Source organism: Vitis vinifera, chromosome 18 (assembly GCF_030704535.1).
Source record: "Vitis vinifera cultivar Pinot Noir 40024 chromosome 18, ASM3070453v1".
Taxonomy (NCBI): Eukaryota; Viridiplantae; Streptophyta; class Magnoliopsida; order Vitales; family Vitaceae; genus Vitis; species Vitis vinifera.
Window position 1 is genome coordinate 31,502,579 of NC_081822.1, and position 25,645 is coordinate 31,528,223.

The 25,645-nt window shown below is 31.2% G+C and overlaps 3 protein-coding genes and 1 pseudogene across 3 annotated transcripts; all 4 read right to left on the reverse strand.

The window, feature by feature from the left end:
* Positions 1-8,162: 8,162 nt before the first annotated feature.
* LOC104877328 (disease resistance protein RPV1-like) lies at positions 8,163-9,016 on the reverse strand. The gene is made up of 3 exons (XM_059735046.1): positions 8,761-9,016; positions 8,321-8,629; positions 8,163-8,231 (listed from the first exon to the last, which is right to left on the reverse strand). The coding sequence occupies exons 1-3, from the start codon at positions 8,881-8,883 to the stop codon at positions 8,163-8,165; spliced, it is 501 nt and encodes a 166-aa protein (XP_059591029.1). The 5' UTR covers positions 8,884-9,016.
* Positions 9,017-9,191: 175 nt separating this feature from the next.
* Positions 9,192-9,814, reverse strand: LOC132253191 (disease resistance protein RPV1-like; annotated as a pseudogene).
* Positions 9,815-10,135: 321 nt separating this feature from the next.
* Positions 10,136-10,726, reverse strand: LOC100258548 (disease resistance protein RPV1-like). The gene has a single exon (XM_019216258.2). It carries the CDS (start codon positions 10,673-10,675, stop codon positions 10,181-10,183), a length of 495 nt encoding a protein of 164 aa, XP_019071803.1. The 5' UTR covers positions 10,676-10,726; the 3' UTR covers positions 10,136-10,180.
* A 12,322-nt stretch (positions 10,727-23,048) lies between these two features.
* LOC100263700 (disease resistance protein RPV1) lies at positions 23,049-24,982 on the reverse strand. The gene is made up of 2 exons (XM_019216374.2): positions 23,234-24,982; positions 23,049-23,075 (listed from the first exon to the last, which is right to left on the reverse strand). The coding sequence occupies exons 1-2, from the start codon at positions 24,980-24,982 to the stop codon at positions 23,049-23,051; spliced, it is 1,776 nt and encodes a 591-aa protein (XP_019071919.2).
* Positions 24,983-25,645: the final 663 nt, after the last annotated feature.

Genomic DNA, 25,645 nt, shown 5'->3' on the forward strand with positions numbered 1-25,645 from the left:
GTGGTGGCATTCATTACTACAATTATAACACTCCCCCTTGGATGTCCACCACATTGAAAGAATATGCCTCATTAAAACCTGGCTAGTAAAAAAACCCTATAGGAAAAACCTAGCGAAGGAAAAAGAGTACAATATTTTTTTCCTGGTATATTAGGACTGCCTCGTTAAAAACCTTACCAATAAAACCCAGTAGGACAAAACCTAGACGAAGGAAAAAAGAGTACAGTACACTAACACCCTTTTACAAGCATACTCCACCTCATGTCGATATCTTTGAGTTGAAGCATTCCAATCCTGTGTATTAACTTCTTGAATGTTGAGGTTGGCAATGATTTTGTGAATAAATCTGTTAGATTATCACTTAAGCGTATTTGTTGCACATCAATTTCACCACTCTTCTGGAGTTCATGTGTATAAAAGAATCTTGGTGAAATGTGTTTAGTTATATCTCCTTTAATATAACCCCCTGTTATTTGTGCAATGCATGCAACATTATCTTCAAATAATATTGTCGAGTCACCTTTGATAGAGGAGAGTCCACATGATTCTCAAATATGCTGGATCATAGATCTTAATCATATACATTCACGACTTGCTTCATGAATTGCTAGTATTTCTGAATGATTTGATGATGTGGCCACCAGTGTTTGTTTGACAGATCTCCATGAAATAGCAGTACCATTGCAGTTAAACACATACCCTATTTGTGACCTACCTTTATGTGGATCTGAAAGATATCCTGCATTTGCATATCCAAGCAATTGTTGCTTTGATTCCCTTGAGTAAAATAAACCCATATCAGTAGTTCTGCGAAGATAACGCAATATATGTTTAATACCATTCCAATGTCTTCGAGTTGGAACGAAACTGTATCTTACTAATAAATTGACAGAAAAAGCAATGTCTGGACGTGTAAAATTGACAAGATACATAAGTGCACCAATAACACTAAGATATGGTACTTCAGGACCAAGTAACTCTTCATTTTTTTCACAAGGACGAAATGAGTATTTTTTCACATCAAGTGATCGGACAACCATTGGAGAACTTAAAAGATGCGCTTTATCCATATAAAAAAGCTTCAAAACTTTCTTAATGTATGTTGATTGATGTATTAAAACTCCATTTGGAAAATGCTCGATCTGTAGGCCGAGACAAAATTTGTTTTTCCAAGATCTTCCATCTCAAATTCCTTTTCCAAGTAATTTGTTGTTCTTGTGAGCTCTTCAGGAGTTCCAACAAGATTTAAGTCATCAACATATACTACAATAATTGTAAATCCGGTTTCTGATTTCTTAATGAAGATGCATGGGCATATAGGGTTATTCACATACCCTTCTTTTAGCAAGTATTTGCTAAGGCGATTGTACCACATGCATCCGGATTGCTTTAATCCCTACAAGAATCGTTGTAACTTGATTGAGTACATGCTACGAGGCTTTATACTATTTGCTCCAGGCAATTTAAATCCTTTAGGGATTTTTATGTATATATCATTATCCATGGATCTGTATAAATAAGCTGTAATAACATCTATGAGACGCATATCCAATCTTTCTGAGACTTCCAAACTAATTAAGAAACGAAATGTGATTGCGTCCATGACGGGATAATATGTTTCCTCGTAGTCAATATTAGGTCTATGCAAGAAACCTTGTGCTACTAATCATGCTTTATATCTTATGATCTCATTATTCTCATTGCGCTTTCGTACAAATACCCATTTGTACCCAACAGGATTTACATCTTCAGGTGTTTGGACTACAGGTTCAAAAACTTCTCGTTTTGTGAATGAGTTTAACTCTGCCTGTATAACTTCTTTCCATTTTGGCCAATCATTTCTATGTGGACATTCTTCCACATTTCGTGGTTCGGGATCTTCATCATTTCTTATGATTTCAGAGGTCACTTAGAAAGCAAAAATATTGTTAATAACAATATTATTTCGATCCCATTTTTCTCTCGTGTGTACATAACTTACAGAGATCTCACAATTTTCAGGTACCTGTGCCTCTTCAAGGGCTTCTTGTTCAATATGTGCTTCTTCATGGGCTTTCTGCATTATTTGTGCCTCTTCTAGGGCTATAGATTTATCAATTTTAAACTGATCAGTCATTTTGATGGTCTCTTTTAGAGTACCAAGTTTTTCTTAGGTTCTCCTCTTCTAGGGAGTTACATTTTTTGAGCCGACAGGTCTACCACGCTTCAGGCGTATCTTAGATTAATTTGTTAATTGTCTTACAGGGACATCAATCCATGTTGGAGTGTTTGCAGTCGGGATATGTGACTTTGTCACTTTCTTTGTATCAATGAATGCATCTGGTAATTGATTTGCAAGATTTTGCAAATGAATGATCATTTGAACTTCTAGTTCACATTGATTTGTATGATGATCAAGATGGGTCATAGTAGATGCCTTCCAACTAATTTCTTGTCATTCTTCAGGAATCGACTTTTCTCCCCCTAAAGACGGGAAAACACTCTCATTAAAATGACAATCCGCAAAGCGGGCTGTAAAAACATCGCCTATCAAAGGTTTAAGATATCTTATGATAGATGGAGAATCAAAACCTACATAAATCCTAAGTCTTCATTGGGGACCCATTTTAGTGTGTTGTGTAGGTGTAATTGGTACATATACTGCACAACCAAAGATTTGTAAGTGAGAGATATTTGGTTGTTTTCCAAGCACAAGTTGTGAAGGGCAGTATTCATGGTAAGTTGTAGGTCGAATACGGACTAAAGTTGCAGCATGCATAATAACATGTCCCTAGGCGGAAGTAGGTTTAGTAATGGTCAAGCTATTAATTGGAGACGTTTGATGAAGGATTCTGCTAAACCATTTTGGGTATGAGTATGAGTAATAGGATGCTCAATATTTATCCCTACTGACATGCAATAGTCAATGAATGTTTGAGAAGTAAATTCGCCAACATTATCAAGACATATTGTCTTAATTGGATAATCTGAAAATTGTGCTTGTAATATGATTATTTGTGTAAGGAGTCTAGCAAATGCAACATTATGTGTAAAAAGGAGACAAACATATGACCACCTAGTAGAAGCATCTATTAAGATCATAAAATAACGGAATGGTCAACATGGTGGATGGATATGCCCGTATATGTCCCCATGTATTCTTTCTAAAAATACTGGTGACTCAGATATGACTTTAGTAAAAGATGGTCTGATTATCAATTTACCTTGTGAGTAGGCAGCACATGAGTATTCATTGGGTGAAAGAATCTTTTAGTTCTTTAGTGGATGCCCATGTGAGTGTTCGATTATTCGATGCATCATTGAAGACCCTAGGTGACCTAGCCTGTCATGCCAAAGGACAAAAACTTTTGGGTCATTGAACTTCTGGTTCACGACAACATATGATTCAATAGGCTTTATAGTTGTATGATACAACCTTGAGGAGAGAGCTGAGAGTTTTTCCAATATAAGCTTCTGGCCAGATATAATGGAAGTAATGTAAAGATATTCTACATTATCTTCATTCATAGTTTCAATATGATATCCATTTCTGCGGATATCTTTAAAACTGAGCAAATTTCTTCTGGATTTGCTAGAATATAAAGCGTCATTTATATGGAATCTAGTTCCATTTGGCAACGTTATGTTTGCTCTTCTAGAGCCTTCAACTAAGTTTGTAGTACTAGATATGGTACTTACATTAGCTTTTATTAATGTCAATTCGAGGAAATATATTTTATCTCGAAGAATTGTGTGCGTGGTCGCACAGTCTGCGAGACATATATCATCCTTATTCATCTTGAGACCAAATAACACATGGATTTCAGATATAACAAAAAAAAAGGCATAATGTAAATAATAAAGTAAATCAAATGTAAATATAAGACATAATAATATATTATTTCATATATAAAGTAACATCAATCAATGTTAATTTTCTCATTATTTATCAAATGGTCTGTTTTTTCATTGGGACCTCCAAAGAAATCAATGTCATAGTAGGTTAGGTCCAATCCATCACCATCGGTAAAGTTCATCTCTATCTCTTTTCCTTTTGTTTTTATTGATGCTTGGTAAAGATTGATCAAATGTTTGGGCGTACGACAGGTACACGACCAATGCCCCTTCATACCACATCTATAACAATTATTCTCATGGTTTTTAGGAGGTTTATCTTGTAAATGCTTCCCATTTTCTTGTTTTGCCTCAGTATTATTCCACTTCTTGTGGTACAATGAGACTTTCATTTTCTGAGAATTATTACTATAAGAACCATGGTATTGGGGATTTCTTCCACGACCATGACCACGTCCACAAGTTTGGGACGATATTGTATTCACTTCAGGGAATGGTTCAGATCTAATTGGACGAGACTGGTGATTTCTCATCAAAAACTTTTTTTTTTAAACCTCCATGGAAATGATGACAAAGGAAAATCAGTGTTTTTGTGCAATCTTGTAGGGATGCTTGATTTCCTTATTTGATCATAGCTCCAAGATTCATTGCATCAAGATGTATTTCAACATCAAGGATCCAAGAGAGAGAGAGAGTTCTTTCCCGAAATGTCAAGTGTCAATAATTCGAATTTTGTGAGATTCGACATTGTTAAATAATTTCAAATATATGACAAAACAATATTATTAGAATCAGTTATAATAAATTGATAGCATTGGTATAACTTTGATTATAAACAAAATCAAATAATTTGTTTATAACTTTTAACAATATGTAACAAAATAAATCAACAATAATATAAATATGTAAAATTTTATTCTATATAAATAACTTCAAGTTTAAGATACGAGAATTACCTTCAGAGCAATTCGTGCTGATAACTTATTGTAAAATAAGGACAAATATAATACAAATCAAAGTAGTAAAGATGAAATATATTTTACTTTGACAATATATATAATATGGAAGAATTAGAAATTAGAGAAGAGAGTTGAGAGAATGAAAGAAAGAGAGAGAGAGTATGAGAGGAAGAGAATTTCTTTCTTTTTTCGGGATGTCTATTATAGGAGATGGGAAACCCTTTTATAGGCTTTCCAAATGGCTTCCATTAATATCCCCATTAATGAATATTAATGAAACTCATAAATAACATTAATGGTTTCCATTAATGAGTATTAATGGAAGTCATAAATAATACTTAATTAACATTAATGTGGTGGCATTCATTACCACAGTTATAACAATCCTAAATTTTTAAGAATTTTATATTTTTTAGAAAAACTTTAAAAATTCAATAATTTTACTAATAAATTTTAAGATCTTTTTTAAACAATTAAATTGATAAAATTTTATTTAAATGTAGCACCATCATTATCAATAGGAAATTAGCTGCGGCATGAATAAGCCTAAAAACTTAAGTATTTTAAAAACTTAAAGTCAACCAAAACAACCTTCCACTAAGAAAATTATTTAATAAAATATAAATTATTTACATAAAATTAAATTTTACCAACAATTAAGTAGAACATAATCTAAATAATCTAAATAAAATTTCCTAAAATTTTGGAATAATTAAGAACACATGATTAAAATAAAATCATGAAAAGAAAAGAACAGAAAAAATATATATATATCAGTCACTAGGTTATGATTTTAAAAGTTATCTAGATATTTCTTTTTTCACTAATTCCATTTAATAAATATATTATTAACCACCAGTGAATAAAAAAAGAGAGAAAACATACCCTGCTAGGGTTTAAATAAAGCTTTAAACTTTTGAAATTAGAGAATCCTTTCTTGACTGGGTGATCTTCTCTATCACCAAGGCTTCCTCTTGACGGCTGAGGCCAATGGATCTGATCTTGGGCGTACATGAGACGTATCCCACAACTTTTCACTTTAAAGCATGTGGTATCGCCATACGTAAAAGAGCCAGAACCGATTGGAGTGTCGAAGTGAGCCTTCAAGCTGTTCCACCATCCGGATCGATACTTAGCTGGAATGTCAATCTGACGGAAATATGACACCCAAGTTACTGGATCTGATGTGTTACCACTGTCGTAGCAGGTGGACTCATATGATAAACCACTAGTCCAGTAGGATTTACATCGAGAATGAAACCATAACTCATCCAGTCGTTCAGATTGATCACCATGGGATATCGTCAATTCACCAGTTAGAAAACTACCTTTTCTTGTCTCAAATTTATCATTATCTAGGGGAACATGGTGGAGGAATAGAACAAATCCCAAGAAGTTGTTATCTTCGTACCAATTCATTGGGAGCTCTATTCTTACTTCACATCCCATTCTCTGATGGCTTACCCAGTCTAGTATTCCACTACTTCCTTGAATGACACTATTAAATGTCCGAAAAATTTTCGACTCCGCCTGCAGAAAAATGTCATGTAAATCTCCTGTATTTTTTTTTAAATAAAAAATAAAAAATAAAAAATAAGTATGCCATGAAATTGATACCTGAGTTGGTGATTTGAAGAGTTTGAGCAGAGAAGACCAGAGTAGTCTTGAGAAAGTTTCAATTTCCAGGCGTGGACAACCAAGTACCTCTCTCTCTTAGACTTGATGAAAGCTCTCCAATTTCTTCAAGCATCAGGCAGTAATTCATCAAAAGGGCTTGAAGCTTAGAAAGTTGAGTGATGCCAGCAGGTATGCAACGAATACGGTTATTACTTACGTCTAAAAATTGCAGTGAGGATAGGCACCATAAATCACTGGAGATTTCTCCTTCCATCAGATTGCAACCACCTAGATCTAGCGACGTTAAGCAACATTGCAGGCTTCACAAATTGTCAGGCAAGTTGTGGAGCTTTGTACAGTTACGAACGCTAAGACTAGTAAGGCATGTCAAACTACCAATGCTACTGGGAAGAGCCACAAGGTTCTCACAATTGATCAATTTCAAGGATTCAAGACCTCTCAGGTGTTCCATTGATGATGGCAGCTCTGTTATACACGTTTCATGTAAAAAAAAAAAGGTGTTTTAATTGTTCCATATCCTCCATGATCTCTGAAAAACCCTCGAGATTTGAACAACCATTGAGAGAGAGGCCTTTAAGGGATTTCAACCCACATACACTATCCGGAAAACTTCTCAAGTTTCTACAATTTTCCAAATCTAAGCTATAAAGCTCGGTGAGATGACCTATTGAGCAGGGTAATCCTTTAATAGCAGTCCCGTCTAGAAGAAGAGCCTGTAGATTCCCTATATTTTTTTGGATCTCAGGAAACCTCTCAAAATTTGAGCAACCACTGAGAGTAAGAATTTCAAGGGATGGCAGGGCTTGCCAGCACCCAATGCTATTTGGAAGTTCCTTAATAGCAGTATGCTCTAAAGAAAGCTTCTTCAAGCATTTCATATTCCCTTGGATCCCTGGAAATTTCTCAAAGTTTGAGCAATATGAGAGGTTAAGATTTTCAAGAGATTCCAAATACCCAATGCTGCCTGGGAGTTCCTTAATACCACTCCTATATAGATATAGCTCTCTTAAACGTCCCATATTGGTAAAATACATCTGAAAATTTCTCAAACTTTGAACAATATGCAAGAGAAAGAATTTCAAGAGAGGTTAAGGACCCAATGCTATTTGGGAGTTCCTTAATAGCAGTTTTATCTAAAAAAAGTTTCAACAAACATTTCATATTCCCTCTAATCTCCGGAAATTTCTCAAATTTTGAGCAACGTGAGAGGTTAAGAAATACAAGAGATTCCAAACACCCAATGCTACTTGGGAGTTCTTTAATACCACTCTTACTTAAATAAAGCCTCCTTAAATGTCCCATATAGGTAAATGTATCTAGAAATTTCTCAAACTTCGAACATCCTTCTAAATGAAGGTCCCTAAAAAATTTCATATTCTCATGGATCTCAGGAAATTTCTCAAAGTTTGAACAATTTGAGAGACTAAGGACTTCAGGAGATGCTAAATGCACAATGCTACTCGGTAGTTCTTTAATCCCACTCTCATTTAAATAAAGTTCCTTCAAATGTTCCATATTCCCATGGATCTTAGGAAACTTCTTCAAGTTTTGACATCGATTGAGATAAATAACTTTAAGAGATTCAAACCTCATGCTACTTGGGAAACTTCGGAGCTGTTCACATCCTCCTAAATTCAAGTAATTCAATCATTTGAGATCACCAATAGATGAATGAAGTTCATGCAAGCTTGTACAACCTTCAAGATTCAGTCTGTCCAAATTTGGCATGCATTAGAATTTTGGCATTTTGACTAGCTGTTTTGAGTTACTTAGATCAATGCCCTTTAATTCTTCAAGACACTGTAACAGAAGACATTCTGTTAATAACAAAAATTTCTTCAACTTGAAAATTATTATAAAGAAAAAAAAACATTAAATAATGATCATACCTTATTCCCTTTCCAAAGTTGTTTTATGTTACTAGACTTCAAGTTGATTTCAATAAGGTGCTTTCCATAAAAGTTCCAAGGTAAAGACGTCAAAGTGCATCTTTGCCAATGAAGATATCTCAAATCATGAGGAAATTGAAAGTCTTTAGGAAGAAGCACTTTATACTCCTCTCTCATCAAACCATCATGATCATTGCAATAGATTTTAAGCAACCTAAGTTTCTTCATTTTGACAAACACTTTTGTACTGAACTGTATTTCTCTTGATCTAGACAAGTCCAGAGATATGGTTTGAATATTTTGCATCTCCTGGAAAACAATAAGGAAAAATAAGGGAACAACACAAGATAAAAATCCTAACTACAATTATATAGACAATAAACCACTAAAAAATCGATTATAAACATTTAAATAACTATATCTAGTCATTTAATTCGTACCTCTTGTTTAGAAAATGCATCATAAATATCATCTACATCCCACAATCTACTCCATTTGCAGGGGTCTCTAGGACGTTCTTCACGAATAATTGCCCAACCCATTTCTTGTATCAAGTCATGCATTTGTATGATGTTGTCTAAGATAGTTACTAGACATCTATCATGGAGAACTCTTATGTTGCATATTGCAAATAAATTGCAACCATCTAATATTCTTGACAAGAAATCTTTGCATTCACCTTTGAAAAAACACACAATGTCCAGGAAAACCTCCTTTTGAGAAGGATCAAGCCCATCAAAACTTATTCTAAGCACATCATTAATTTCCTTCATAGGGTTTTTTTTTCAATTTATCCAATGCGCTTTTCCATTCATCTATTGTCATGCCCTTAAGAGAAGAACCTAGAACTTTAAGGGCCAAAGGGAGACCTTTAGCATATTGTACCATGCAATTTGAGAGGTTTACATAATCTTATTTAGGAATATTTTGTTTAAAGGCATGTTGGCTGAAGAGTTGAAGAGCTTCCTCATAATGTAATTTTGTAGCGTTATATGTTTTAGTCACTCCATACTTAACCAACAAATGTTGGTCTCTGGTTGTAATGATAATTGTACTTCCTGGACCAAACCATTTAGGACTTCCTGCCACCAACTCAAATTGCTACAATTGATCCACATCATCAATTACAATAAGAACCTTTTTTGAGCCAAGTCTGGCCTTTATTATATTGATTCCTTTATTGATATTGCTAAACTCTAGATCATTCCCCACTGTATCATGTAGAAGTTCTTGCTGTAGTTGAAGTTGAGAACCCTTATTGAATGTCTCTCTCACATCTTGAAGAAAGCTTGCACTAGTGAATTGATATTGGATCTCATTATAAACAATCTTGGCAATGGTAGTTTTATCAATTCCACCAGGTCCATAGATCCCAACCACACGAATGTCATTCAAGTCACTACTTAATAATGATTTTAATTCTTTTAGGCGAAAACCCATCCCAACTATATCATCGTTAATGTGCAAAAGCTTAGAATTCATTGATCTTTTAAAAATCTGGATAACAATTTCCTTAATGTGCTTTGACTCATACCTGCCAATTATAAAGTACAATTTAACACTTCATGAGTTATAATGAATTGCAAAAAGATAACAAATATAAAGTAAATTTAGTGATATTTACTTGATTTTGTCAATAAAACAAAAGTTAGGGCATTTAGGATGTAAAAAGTATTAAAAGAACCCAATATATTGGGCATTTTATAGACAATGAGAAGGCAACAAGTTTTGAGCCTAGTGTTAATAAGATCACAAAACAAGCTTTACTATACAAAATTATTAACTTGTTAATTCATGATTTAAGACAACTAAATCCTTACAACTTAATTAAATCAAAAGCACAAATTAAGGAAGTTGAAGTTACCCATCATTCACATGGAAGCCACTTAGATTGCTTGCTTCAGTCAAGGAATCCCTCCACCTTTGCACCTTTTTCGCATCTACATTTCTTTCATGAATGGAAAATGCTTCTCCGAAGCTCCCTGTTTGCTTTCGCACATCAAAAGGATCCACGTGGTAGAACACCGGCAAGACTATTTGTTCCATTTCTTCCCTGCAATCCATGATCTTCGCTAACTCATCCAAACACCACTTGGAATGAGCATAGTTTTTTGAGAACACAACTATGGAAATTCTTGATTCTTCAATAGTTTTCAAAAGTTCTGATTCGATCTCCTCTCCTCTTTCAAGTTGATCGTCTCTAAAAGTCTTAATCCCCATCCCATCCAAATTTATGAATAAATGATCCGTAAAATTGTTGCGGGTATCTTCACCTCTAAAACTCAAGAACACTTCGAACTCATATTTACGGACTGAGGTAGAAGAAGAAGAGGGTTTTTGGGTAGAGGAAGCCATTGTTGGACAGTTTCTGGATGAAAGCTTAGAGAGAGTTGAGGATTAACTTGTGCTTAGTCAATACTTGATATGCCCACATATGAAGCCATTGTTGGGTCCTCGTATGAAGCAAAACTGTTCTTTTTTTTTTTTTGGTAGGGGTGGGATGGGGGGTTGGATTGTAAAAAGCAAACATCGATTCTCCCAATACATGCAAGCAGGTGATCGGTGGCTTTTAAAAAAATATAAAGAAGGACCACCCACCACAAAACCCGTCAAAGCCTTAAATTAAAATTTCATATTTCGGTATTATGGCCATTGGCCCTTTCCTTTGACCATATGAAAGCAAAACTTCCATGGGCAATTTAATATATAGTTTATTCCTCCCTCCTAAATTTTAATTTAAATTCAATTAATTTTAATTATTTTATTTTTCATATTCTATTTAATATATTATTAAAAATATAAAAATATCATAATAATCTTATCAATGAGTCTTTCTTTATTAAAAATAAATAAACTTGAATATAAAATTGTTAACATTTTTAAACATAAAAATATATACATATATCATTATTTCTTTTATATTTTAAATAAAAATCATCATTTTAAACGCATGCTTGATTACTTAAAAAATAAAATTTTAATAAATTAATTAATTTTAATTATATTATTATTAAATTTCATTTAAATTTAAATTTCCATCTTATGCAAATTTCATAAATTTGAAAGCATATCATATTAAATTTTCCAAAATTAAATTATATTTTATGGACTTAGAAATCTTTCAGGAACTTTAAAAATATTAAAGCCATTATAAATTTTATTTTATTCAAGTTTTAAAAATAAAATAGTTATGGATTTTATTTTATTTGAGTATATTAAATCACTTTAAATACATTTTAAAATGAAAAAGTTTGTTTTGTTTGAAGTTCTTAATTAATTTATTAGAGAAACATTAAAATTAAAAATTGTGAGATGTACCAAGAGTCATTTATTCACAATGATAAAAGGGAGGTGTGTGGCTTTTAAAAGAATATGAGGAATGACCCACCCACCACAAAATTCAAAAGCATCTTTATTTTCTAACATTTGCATTTTATTTACAATGGTAAAAGAGAAATGAGTGGGATGTTGAGTGGCCTTCAAAAGAATATAAGAAAGGATCCGCCCACCCCAAAATTCAAAACCACCATTGTTTCTTACCATTTGCATTTGGTTCACAATGGTAAAAAAGTAATGGGTGAGAAGTGGCTTTATTTAAAACAATACAAGGACCCATCCACCACAAAAATTCAAAAGCACCTTTGTTTCCTAGCATTTGCATTCCAAACAACTTCATTTTTTTTCTCTTCATTCATTTTCACTGTCCAATGGTAGATGGGTTCATTTGAACCCACCATGTTGAACAATTGGTAATCTACCATTGTTATAGGAAAGGTTGAAGGTAATGTTTGAGCTATTTCTTCTCTAAAATAAAAATAAAAACTTTCTCATCTTGGAAAATTCCAACATCCTTAGCGGGTAGAAAACAAGACTTCATAAAATGAAAAGATTCATTTGTTATTCAACACAAGGCTCCTTCCTTGGCTTTTTCCTTTGTGTATTTTTTATGTGACTTGGTGAAAAATTATTATTTATTTTGAGTTATATTATTTTGAGTTACCATTTGATAGGTTGCGTTGGTTTTTAGTAAAAAAGTTTTTCATGGTATTTGTTTGTTGGTGTTACAAATTCTTGATCATATTATTATTATTATTTTATCATAAATTATTTTGAATATAAATATAAATAAGATGATAGCTTAATCAATTCTTAGGTGGTAAGATAAAGATAATAATACCACAATTCTCATCATAAAAAATATTGAAAAAAATAAAATCTGAAAATGAGAATGGTCTAACCTTGTTGTTTCCGCATCTCTACCTATCAATAAATTAAAGTACAATAAAACAAATGAAAAGAAAAACCTCTTATTCATATTTATTATCTATAAAGTTTCTTCTTTATTCTTGAATTATTTAAAAATAAATACCACAAATGAAATTTATGAATTAGGACCTACAAATATTAAATGAAATTGATAATTATTGAAAAAGAAGCTTTTTTTCCTTAATATTTGTCTTTCTACCACCATTAGGATAATAACATTAAAGAGGAATTGTAATTATGCCTCATTCACTACTATTGTCAAATTCAAAACTCTCCAAAAAATATTGGTAGTTTGAAGTGTCTCAAAGTCATATTTAATTTAACTTTTTTGATCTATTTTTCCCTTTGACCAATCAACCTTAAATTAAAATTTCCATTTTTTGCTACTTTCACCGGTTTCAATATAGTTGCCATGGCTCCTTTCCCTTTTGAGGGGTCCAACCCAATATCCCATATGAAGGCAAACTTCCTGACCAATTGGGCAATTTAATATATAGTTTATTCTTTCCTCCTAAATTTTAACTTAAATTTAATTAATTTTTTTTTAATATTCTGTTTAATATATTATTAAAAATATAAAAATATCATAATAATTTCATCAATGAGATTTTCTTTATTAAAAAAATAAACTAGGATATAAAATTGTATTTAACATTTTTAGACATAGAAATATATACATATATCATTATTTCTTTTATATCTTAAATAACGATCATCATTTCAAACACACGTTTGATTACTAAAAAAAATAAAATTTTAATAAATTAATTAATTTTAATTATCTTATCATTAAATTTCATTTAACTTATTGTGAAAATGTAAAAACCATCATAATGATATTTTCAAAATGATCTTTTTATTTTTTAGTATGGTATTTAGATATTATATATATATAGATGTATAACATAAAATTTAAAAATAAATTAAACAATAATTATACATATATCATTAGTTATTTTATATCCTAAAATACATTCAAACTACAAAGAATATTATTTTAATAATAAATGTGGTTAATAAACTTATTTAAGAATCTGACAAAGATTTATCATACATAAATAGTTTTCTTTAATAAAATGACTTCAATATGTATTATTGAAGTTATGATATTATTTTTTAAAAAAGTTTTTTCCAATATTTTCCAATTAAATATACAAGAAAAACATGTATAATAACTAGAAAAAGATAGTCTAATATATATAGTAAAATTAGTTCCTACTCATTTTTATTGTATAAAAAAAAAATATTTTGGTAGAAAAAAAGTTTTATATATCTATACATGAGGAGCTAGTGGCTACCCATGATAAAAGTGGTGTCAATCACATTCTCCTTTTAACACAATATTTCTTTATTTTTTTCATTATCATTTTCATTCAATCATACGGGTTTTGTGTAAACATTTATTTCAATGCTTTTGTTTCTCTATGTTCTAATACTTATATTAACTCATGTATATCTTTCTCTTCCTCCAATCTAAAACTATAAAAAATAATGCTAAATAATTATGTTTAAGTCAAAGCATTTTACTTTGGTTAAAGAATATATAGTATAAATATCTTTGAATTTGAAAAATAATTATATAATGAACCACTAAATTTATCCACAAAATAAACTTGCAAAATGTTGCAAGTTAAATTATATTTTTTTTAATCAAAATTGGATTGAAAAAGAATCTTATGAATATTTTAAAATTTACATCTTTCTACTTTAATATCGTCCAAGTCACAGGTGGTGGGAATAGTTAAAAATAGAGTGGCGAATAAGTGTCTAATACTTAAGAATTTGTCCAATAGTTCAGATAAAATACTACAACGAAAAGCGAAACGCAAATTAAAAGTGTCAAAGAAAAGGATTTCAAATAGTGTTTCACTTAATAATATGAAAGTAATTATTTTAAAAGAAAAATAAAAAAGATGAATGACTTCTTGTACAACCACTCTTTTCAAATATATAAAATTTGCCTAATAATTTAGACCAAATATTACAACAAAAGGCAAAATACAGGTCAAGAGTGTAAGAGAAAATGATTTCAAATAGTGCGCCATTCAATAATATGAAAGTAATTATTTTAAAAGAAAAATAAAACAGATGAATGATTTCTTGTACAACCACTCTTTATATATACATACTTTTGTATTATGCCAAAATCATTGTTGGCATTGTGGGCACCCCCGTAAATGGGGAAAACGGGCCTACCCAAAGAAATATCCATTGAGTTGGGCCAGTTTGGGCCATGATTAAAAGCCCATCTAGCCTAATGGCCTAGTTGACTTAAATAGCCCAACAAGTAAAGTTGGAAATAGAATGTGGGAGGACAACCCATGGGGAGTACTAGAGGCAGTTAATGCTTGGGACGGTAACCGCTTGAAGTGGCTAAAAAGTGGCCCCACGATCTCCATGCTTATTGGTAGCTGAAAGGTATATGAATACAATTGGCAAGTCTAAAAAAAAAAAAAAAAGATTGTAGCATGAGAAACATTACCTTTTCTTGAAAACCCCAACTAATTTAATCATCGGAGGAAGTGATCCCGAGGTAAAACCGAGTGAGCCTTATGTGGTAGGTATAAGGAAGTGCGTGACAAGGAAATGACTATTGCTCAAGAAATTCTCAGCTCCAACAAGTGGTGCCGTCTATGGGAAAATTCTACATTAATGTAACGTTTTTACTTAGAGCTGAAAAGTAGACCCCCATTTTTGTTTGGAGTTGGAAGCTTCGCAATGAGAGATAGTCAACTGCGGGATTCAATTAGTATAATAGCTCCTTGGAGGGCCACCACACTAGAGTTTATTCTTGAGGGTTTCGAAAGGCGTTAAGCAGAGTAAGAGAGAAGAATTGAATCCATCATTGTCTAAACAAAGTTGCTAAGGCAAGAGAATGCCTTGTTGCGGACACAACTTGAAGATCAGCATGGTCGCATTTAAGCACTGTATTAGTTAGTAAGTAATCTTGATCACTTATGCTATCAAGACAATAATGACGTGGTGGAACCTTTAGATCGTGTAGTTCCTTTTGGTCAAGTTCCCCACATCATTTTAAGTTCGCATGAAGGATGCCGCCTATTTGACCTCAGGATTCCGAGAATGCTAGTCACTGAAGGCGTAGATGAGGTAGACAACACTCCCGGCATGGACCCCAATCCCCAATGTATTCAAATCCTTACAGCCAACAACAAATGAGGTTCCCCCATGTGGAGGTTGTAGGAGGGTTGACTCGACCCTTGTCTTTGGTAGCTTGGCTCCCACATGGGTGATTGAATGAGTTGCCTTTAGGAGCCACAACTCGCCACCTAAATGATATGATGACAACACCATTCGCCCAACATATTTTGATGTATAAACCCCTGAGAGGATATACCATTCCTAAGTTCGTTATGTATGATGGAACGTATGACCCCTTTGATCATCTGATGCATTATCGACAAATGATGACACTTGATATCGACAATGATGAGCTTCTATGCAAAGTCTTCCCGGCTAGTCTCTAAGGCACTACCTTAGCCTGGTTCCACCAACTTCCCCCTAATTTCGTTCTCTCCTTTAGGGAGATGTCAGAAGTCTCTGTAGCTCATTATTTGTGCTCAGCAAGGTAGAAGTTCAATATCAACAGCCTTTTTAATATGAAGAAGACAGAAAGTGAGACTTTACACTAGTTCATGCACAAGTTCGACCAAGAAATGCTCTAAGTAGAAACACGCAGTATGGATGCTCTGTTATAAGCCTTCAAGCATAGCATTGGATCAGGGATCCCATTTTTTGAATCTCTCTCTAAGAATCCACCAAAAATGATTGATGAATTGTTTAGAAGAGCTAAAAAGTATGCTATGTTGGAAGAGGACTTGCAGGCTGCAGCAAGTCCCGTCTTAGTGTCAACACAAGTGGCACAGACAAAAAAAGATACAGGGAATAAACGCCAAGGCTCGGGGAACCCTTCACAGGGCAAAAAGCCATTTAGGGGTGGTGAGGGCCAAAGACCACCCCAACGATGAACCTCGCTCAATCTGACCTATAGATAGTTACTTCCAATATCCCATATCCCATATGGAAGTAGTCTTCCTCACCAATTGAGTTACTTAACCTCTGTACATATAATTGGATACAATTCAATATATAGTTATTCTTTCTTCCTAAACTTTAATTAAAATTAAATAAAGAGTATGTTTGGCAGTGATTCTAGAAAACGTTTTTAATCTTTCTAACACTTGAATTATAAAAAATTTCAAGTATTAAAAATATTAGAAGCATTTCCTAAAATCACTGTCAAACGAGCTCTAATTTTAATTATTATTTAACAAAACCTTCTGCTAGATTTTTAAAGTAATGGTTAAGCATTAGTTCTTGTACTTCCGCTTTGTTGAAATATTATTTTCAATACATATCATTGCAATAATTGCAGTAAATATTTTTACATTTGGTTCCAACATTGGTAACCTTTTCCTTAGTTATGTTGCTTTTCCATTTTTAATTTTTTTTATATAGGACTTTATGAGAATTGCCCTAAATAATTTTTATTTTCAATAATTTCTGTTTGGATCCGAATTAATAAGAGAGAAATTACCATAAATTAGCTTACTTCAAATATAAATAAAATGATAACTTATACCACTAGAAAAGGTTTGGAAGATGGCAAACAAATCAATGGGTGGAAGTGGAACAAGAATGAAAAATAATAAATAAATAAATAGATAAATAAAGGGGGAAATCCAATTTTATAAGAAGGATTGACCTGGTGATACTTGTACCATTAAAAAAGGATGTGGTTTGGGATACATCAGACATTGGTTGGACATTTCTTAAAAGAGAATATGTGAATTAGGCTAGAAATTAGAGAACTGAAAATTAAGATCATTCATGTCAGTAAATGAATATTTTTTAAGAGATCAATATTTATTTTTGAAAAGATGAGTTGAGGTTTTCATTAACGAATTCCTAGTAGTTTTTATGGAAACAATTATAAAAATCTTAAATTTTTAATAGTTTTTAGAAGTTTATAGATGTCATTCCTATAAGTTTAACCACATTTCTTTCGATATAATTACAAAATTAAAACTAAAGAGAGAATCTCATCCTACCTTGTTTACTATTATTATGAAATTCCAAATCTCTTTTCTTGATATGTTAAAGTCTAAAAAAATTTAATAAGTAATATTTAACTAATTGCTTGGTGAAAGAACCGTCATTACTAATTGGAGTGGAAAAAATGAGAACCATGACATAAATTCAAGGGAATAGCTAGATCACTACAAATAATAAATTATGTCGATTATTAAATTCTAATAATATATTATAAATATGTAAAAAGATATACCTTCCATCAACCATCCTATATAATGGTTTAGAAGCATGAAAGAGGGCAATGCAAGTTTTGTACATAAAATTTTAAGTTGAATAGAGGGAAGGAAACATGAAAATTTCACAAATTTTTCACGAAATTTCCTTCAAAAACTGGTAATGGTAAGAAGTTAATGAAGTTTAAATTCTAAACATCCTTTTACATTACATGATTGATTAGTCCGAAATATTGTCCTTAACATCCTCCATGTGACCAAGTGGAGGATCTCATACAGTTTATTGAGAGATGATAAAGACTTTGTTAGTCTTCTCTGATTATAATCCTCAAATGGCAAAAAGAGAGCAGGCAAGCTTCATGTGCTAGTAATAATTTTTTTTTATTTAGTATTTGTTGTTTGGATTGAAATAAAATCAAGGATATCATATAAAATTATAATAAACTATTAAATATTTTATTACTTTTAAATTGATTAAGTGTATATTATATTATACACAATGCTAAATTATAGATTCTTCAAAAAATTAAGAAGGATAACTAATTATCTTTCTATTAAAAAAATAAATGGTGCCATTAATTGTTGCAAAATAATTTACAATATTGGATGATGAGTTGGCTAATAAATGTAGTCCAATAATTAATGAATAAATAAAAACATTTCTTTTTCATTTTTTGAAAAATAAAAAGTTTTATTTTAATTTCTTTTAATCCCATGAGGTGACTAGTAAAGGTGGTTAAGAAACCAAATGCTTGCTCATATTTTGTGTTTTTCTTTTCTTTTCTTTTAATATTTATATAAAATTTATCTTCTTTTTTTTTTCTTTCATGTATTAAAATTTTTAAAGGTGAGTTCCTTATTTAATAAGAGAAGTAAGTGTGTCTCTCTGTTAGAGTTTAATAATACTCCTTGACTTTTTATTATAGAAAGATGAATAATTTAATCTTAAAACAAAAACAAGTATGGAAAATTATAGTAATTCCTATATAAAATGTAACGGTTGTTAGAAATTTATCTTGAAAAAATAATGATTTTCAAAAATTAAGTTTTTGTACAAAATCAAGTTTTAATTTTTTTTTAACTATATCATAAAGTAATTTTTATTTAAATTGATATATTTTATTTAAATTCCTTTTATTATTCCACAAATTTTCCCTTCTTTTAGTGATATGAAAAATATGCATTAAATGTTTAATGAGACAAAAATAATAAGAAGATGACGATGACCCTATAAATACATTGAAACAATCATATAAAAATGGTCATCAAGCAAAATAATGTTTGTAATTAACAAAATAATTTTTTCAGTTTAGGTTTAAGAGAGTTTAAACTAGAGCTCTCAAAGATAGGATTTAATGATACTAGTTGAAATTATGGTAACATTTTTTTATAGTATTTGGATTATGATAGACTACATTTGTAATTAAAAATTGAATATATCTCTTTTTATAAGACACTATGAAATAATTTGTAACATAATTAAAACACAATAAAAAAATTTAAGCTACTTTGGTCACTATGCATATGATCTTAATAAATAAATGAGAATAATTTATCAATGTGTCAAAGTCATTCTTGAAAGTACTTGTGGATAATTTCTAATAAATAAAATTATCCACACTTAAAAACATACAAATTAAAATCAACAATTCAAATCATCCATGCTTAAAAACATACAAATTAAAATCCACAATCCAAACCACGAGTCTTTTTAATGGTATTCTTATTCTGGTTCAATACTGCATCTCTGCCACCACTTCCAATTCCAGGACCAATAGCTAGTTTCCATTAGCATCCTGACCAATGTTCCATGAGTATATCATAATATCATATTTAAAAATAAAGCAAAGTAAGAGCAAAATAAATATTAATTCATGCTTATAAGATAATTAATGCAATTTGAAAGACATGATAATCGTTTGGCCTACCAATTCATAAATGAAGCTCTAAATAAAAATTCTAGTTAATTGAAACAAAAATTTTGCCATGCCAAAATAGCTATTGTAATATGATCTTTCTTTTTAAATTCAATAGTTCATTCCAAAGATAAAGCTTTGATAAGGTTCTAAGATATTTATTACAAAAAATAAAGGAGTTTTAACCTTAGATAGACCTAAGAATACGGGATCTCCAAATTTGATAAGATTTTGGGGTAATAAAAAACAAATAAATTAAAATAAAAGTTGAAAGAAAAAAAAGAAGAAGAAAAAAACCTATTTGAATGACTTGAGCATATCTAATCTCGTATCAAACTTAATATTCTTCCAAGCATGTAATCTTATTAAAAATTGTCTAGACATTTTTTCCACTAATTTTGGTAAATATTTTAACCTTCAATAATAAAACCAAAGACAAAGAAGACATACCTTGCTGAGAAGAGTTGGAAACTAGAGATGTCTTCAGTTTTTTTGATTTGATTTCTTTGCATAACAACCTTTTTATTTTATTGTAATGACTAATTAAGAAAAATAGAATCTCATAATTTTTAATATATTTTAATGACTAAATAAAATTAAAAAAATGTAAATTTAAAATGAGAAGTCAAACTATCTTGATATGGCCTCAAGGGGGCAAAGTAAAAAAGAAAAGAAAAAAAAATCATGAATTATAATAAACATGCAAAAAAATTTATATTTCATGATCATTTAACGAAATAAGTGATTATTGATATTAGTTATGAAACAAAAAATATAAAATAAAAAATGGAACAAAAAAAAATTAGATAGAGAAAAGCTTTGATTATTAATATTAGTTATGAAAGGAAAAAACTCTGAACTATGAAATGAAAAAAAAAAAAAGATAATTGTTTCAATTTTATTTAAAAATTAACTAAAATGCAAACAATATTTTCAAAGGAATTTTTTTTTAAAAAAAGAAGCTAGAAATGTGAATATGAATTTTTAAGAATTTTACATTTTTTAGCAAAACTTTAAAAATTCAATAATTTCACTAATAAATTTTAAGATCTTTTGTAAATAATTAAATTGATAAAATTTTATTTAAAATTTGTTTCTAACAATATAATATAAATGTAGTACCATCATGCATGAATAGACCTAAAAACTTAGGTATTTTGAAAATCATAGGGTCAAGCAAAACAACCTACCACTAAGAAATTTATTTAATAAAATATAAATTATTTAAATAAATTAAATTTTATCAACAATTAAGTAGAATATAATCTAAATAATCCATCTAGTATTTTTTTTTCTCACATACAAAATGATTTTCTTAGGAGTTGATCAAAGTTTGTACTTTTGATTTTTATTTTTTAAAATTCCTAAACAAATGAAAGAATATTTTGCTCCAAGCCCACCGTGCTCCGCCACTAGCCTTAAGTCATGCTCTCACCTTTTAGGTTGTTTATTGATGGATCCTACACTTTCTCACATGAAGAAGTAGACCAAAGGGAGGACAAAATAATTACTAAATTATAGCCGTTTCATGTAAACAAAGTTGGGAAAATTGTGTTTTGGGCTCATTTGAGATAAAAATTAAGGTTTGGTTCATATGACTTACATAATTGATAGAAATAATATAAGGTATGAAAAGACCAAAATACCCATTGACCTTTCACATAAGTTTTTTTGGTCTTTATTGCACCACTATTCATGCAGTTATAATAATTCTATTTTAACCATATGAATTTTTCATTGTTTTTAAAAATTTTTTTATAAATAATTAAAAATCAACATTATTTTCTATTTTAAATAATAAATAAAGAAAAATTAAGTTGAAAAACTATTTTAAAAAATACTTTCTAAAAAAATGGTAATATAATTTATATTTTTTATATTTTCTTTTTGAAAAAACATTTAATTAAAAAATGAAATTAAAAATAAAAATTGAAAACCTTGTACTATTTTTTTATATGAAAATAATAAAAAGAATTAAATTTCATTCATTGATTATCCATTAAATTTTATATGAAAAAATTTTATCCTGATTTATAATAAGAGTAAAAAGATTTAATATCTTTAAAAAAAAAAGTTAGAAATGAGTAATACTTAATAGGAAATAGAAAAGGGAAAAAAAACACAAAAAAATAAAAATAAAATTGAAATATACGCTCACTATATGCCTATGTAGGGGTAAAGGGTATTTTAGGGATTAATGAAGGATAATATCCTTCAACTTAATTTTTATACTTTATTTAGGTTTTGACCTTAAATGTGCATGATATATAGATCTTTGGTCAATTTTGAGGTCATCTCACCTCAAAACACAATTCTCCCAAGATTCTAAACCATAAATCAATCATTTAAGAAAAGTATCATAATTGTTAAGATCTAAATATATAATTTTACATGAGAATACTCACCTTCCATTTTGCCTTTTAAAGTGCATGACTTTCTTTTAAAATCAATAATCTTCCAAATATAATACCTAAATAAGTCCTAAAATATTTTTTTTAGAAAAAAAAGAAAAAAAAAAGTTTTACCTTTAAGACAGTCCCAAGTTGCGGGATATATATATATATATGTGTGTGTGTGTGAGTCGCTAGTATACGATTTTAAAATTTATTTAGATATTTCTTTTTTCAGTAATTCCATCTAATAAATATATTAACCACTCGTGAATAAAAAAGAGAGAAGACATACCTTGCTAGGGTTTAAATAAAGCTTTGATCCTTTGGAAACTAGAGAATCCTTTCTTGGGTGGGTGATCTTCTCTATCACCAAGGCTTCCTCTTGACGGCTGAGGCCAATGGATCTGATCTTGGGCGTACAAGAGATGTATCCCACAACTTTTCACTTTAAAGCATGCGTTATCGCCACACTTAAAAGAGCCAACACCGATTGGAGTGTGGAAGTGATCCTTAAAGTTGTTCCTCCTTCTGGATCGATACTCACTTGGAATGTCAATCTGAGGGAAATACGTCACCCAAATTGCTGGATCTGGTGTGCTATCACTGTCGTAGCAGTGTTTGCCAGATAATAAATGACTAGCCAAGTAGGTTTTACATTTAAAATAAAATGATATCTCCTCCAGTCGTTCAGATTGATCACCATGGGATATTGTCAATTCACAATGTGGAATACTACCTTCTGTTGTCTCACATTCATCATCATCAAGGGGAACATGATGGAAGAATAGAACAAATCCCAAGAAGTTGTCATCTTCATACCAATTCATTGGGAGCTCTATACTTACTTCACATCCCATTCTCTGATGGCTTACCCACTCTGGTATTCCATTACTTCCTGGAAGTAGAATACTAAATCTTTGCGGATAAAAATCCAGGTCCAGAAAAAAATTCGGCTCAAAAAATTCTGGCTGCAGAAAAAATGTCATGTAAGTTTTTGTTTTAAAAAAAAGAAAAAAGAAAAAAGAAAAAATAATTATGCCATGAAACTGATACCTGAATTGGTGATTTGAAGCGTTTGAGCAAAGAAGACCAGAGTAGACTTGAGAAAGTTTCAGTTTCCAGGGATGGACAACCATGTGCCTCCATCACTGTTAAACTTGATGGAACCTCTCCAATTTCTTCAAGCATCGGGCAGTGATTCATGAAAAGGGCTTTGAGCTTAGAAAGTTGAGTGATGCCAGCAGGTATGCAACGAATATGGTTTTCACTTACATCTAAAGATACCAGTAAGGATAAGCACCACAAATCACTGGGGATTTCTCCTTCCATCAGATTGCAACCACCTAGATCTAGCCACAGTAAGCAACATTGCAGGCTTCTCAAATTGTCAGGCAAGTTGCGGAGCTTTGTACAGTTACGAACACGAAGAGTAGTAAGACATGTCAAACTACCAATGCTATTGGGAAGAGCCACAAGGTTCTCACAATTGATTAATTCCAAAGATTCAAGACCTCTCAGGTGTCCAATTAATGATGGCAGCTCTGTTATACCCGTTTCACGTAAAAAAAGGTGTTCTAATCGTTCCATATCCTCTGTGATCTCTGAAAAAGCCTCTAGATTTGAACAACCATTGAGAGAGAGGCGTTCGAGGGATTTCAACCCACATATACTATTTGGAAGACTTCTCAAGTTTCTACAATTTTCCAAATCTAACCATTTAAGTCTAGTGAGATGACCTATAGAGCAAGGTAATTCTTTAATAGGAGTCTCATCTAGAAAAAGAGCCCATAGCTTCCCCATCTGGATCTCAGGAAACCTCTCAAAATTTGAGCAACCACTGAGAGCAAGACTTTCAAGGGCCTGCAAGCACCCAATGCCATTTGGGAGTTCCTTAATAGCAGTATTCTCTAAACAAAGCTCCTTCAAGCATTTCAGATTCCCTTGGATCTCTGGGAATTTCTGAAAGTTTGAGCAATATGAGAGATTAAGAATTTCAAGAGATTCCAAATACCCAATGCTGTTTGGGAGTTCCTTAATACCACTCTCACGTAAATATAGCTCCCTTAAAAGTCCCATATTGGTAAATATATCCGAAAATTTCTCAAACTTCAAACATTCTTTAAGAGAGAGAATTTCGAGAGATGTCAAAGACCCCATGCTATTTGGGAGTTCCTTAATAGCAGTGTTATCTAAATAAAGCTCCTTTAAACATTTCATATTCCCTTTAATCTCTGGAAATTTCTCAAATTTTGAGCAATATGAGAGGTCAAGAATTTCAAGAGATTCCAAATACCCAATGCTGCTTGGGAGTTCTTTAATACCACTCTCACCTAAATGAAGCCCCCTTAAATGTTCCATATATGTAAATGTATCCGAAAATTTCTCAAACTTTGAACATCCTTCTAAATGAAGCTCCCTCAAAAATTTCATATTCCCATGGATCTCAGGAAATTTCTCCAAATTTGAACAATTTGAGAGATTAAGGACTTCAAGAGATGCTAAGTACACAATGCTACTCGGTAGTTCTTTAATCTCACTCTTGTTTAAATAAAGCTCCTTCAAATGTCCCATATTCCCATGGATCTTAGGAAATTTCTTCAAGTTTTGACATCGATCAAGATAAAGAACTTCAAGAGATTCAAACTTCATGCCAGGTGGGAAACTTTGGAGCTGTTCACATCCTCCCAAATTCAAGTAAGTCAACCTTTTGAGATCGCCAATAGATAAATGAAGTTCACGCAAACTTATACAACCTTCAAGATTTAGTCTCTCCAAATTTGGCATGCTTGAGAATTTTGGCATTTTGACAAGTTGTTTTGAGTCACTTAGATCAATGACCTTTAATTTTCCAAGAAACTGTAACAGAAGACATTCTTTTTAATAAATTTTTTTTGCTTCAACTTAAAAATTAATATAAAGAAAAAAAGCATTAAATAATGATCATACCTTATCCCCTTTCCAAAGTTGTTTTATGTTGCTAGACTTTAAGTTGATTTCAACAAGGTTCTCTCCATAAAACTTTGAAGGCAAAGACCTCAAAGTGCAGCCTTGCCAATGAAGATATCTCAATTTATGAGGAAATTCAATGTCTTTAGGAAGAAACACTTTATACTCCTCTCTTGTCAAACCATCATGATCATTGCAATAGACTTTAAGCAACCTAAGTTTATTCATCTTGGCAAACACTTCTGTAGTGAACTGCATTTCTTTTGATGTAGACATGTCTAGAGATATGGTTTGAATATTTTCCATCCCCTAGAAATCAATAATAAAAAAATAAGGGAACAACACAAGATAAAAATCCTAACTATTAATTATATAGACAATTAACCATTAAATTTAAATAACTATGTTTAGGCATTTAATTCGTACCTCTTGTCTAGAAAACGCATCATAAATATCATCTACATCCCACAATCTACTCCATTTGCTTGGATCTCCAGGATATTCATCACGAACAATTGC

Bases quoted from the DNA above. Each gene is read 5' to 3' on its own strand.
- LOC104877328 (XM_059735046.1), bottom strand. From the start codon at position 8,883: ATGCATGACTTGATACAAGAAATGGGTTGGGCAATTATTCGTGAAGAA. The intron at 8,630-8,760 runs GTACGAATTAAA...ATTGTTTTCCAG, and splicing joins ATGCATTTTCTAAACAAGAG to GAGATGCAAAATATTCAAAC. The intron at 8,232-8,320 runs GTATGATCATTA...CTTCTGTTACAG, and splicing joins AACTTTGGAAAGGGAATAAG to TGTCTTGAAGAATTAAAGGG.
- LOC100258548 (XM_019216258.2), bottom strand. From the start codon at position 10,675: ATGGCTTCCTCTACCCAAAAACCCTCTTCTTCTTCTACCTCAGTCCGT.
- LOC100263700 (XM_019216374.2), bottom strand. From the start codon at position 24,982: ATGCCAAAATTCTCAAGCATGCCAAATTTGGAGAGACTAAATCTTGAA. The intron at 23,076-23,233 runs GTATCAGTTTCA...TTCTACTTCCAG, and splicing joins GCTTCAAATCACCAATTCAG to GAAGTAATGGAATACCAGAG.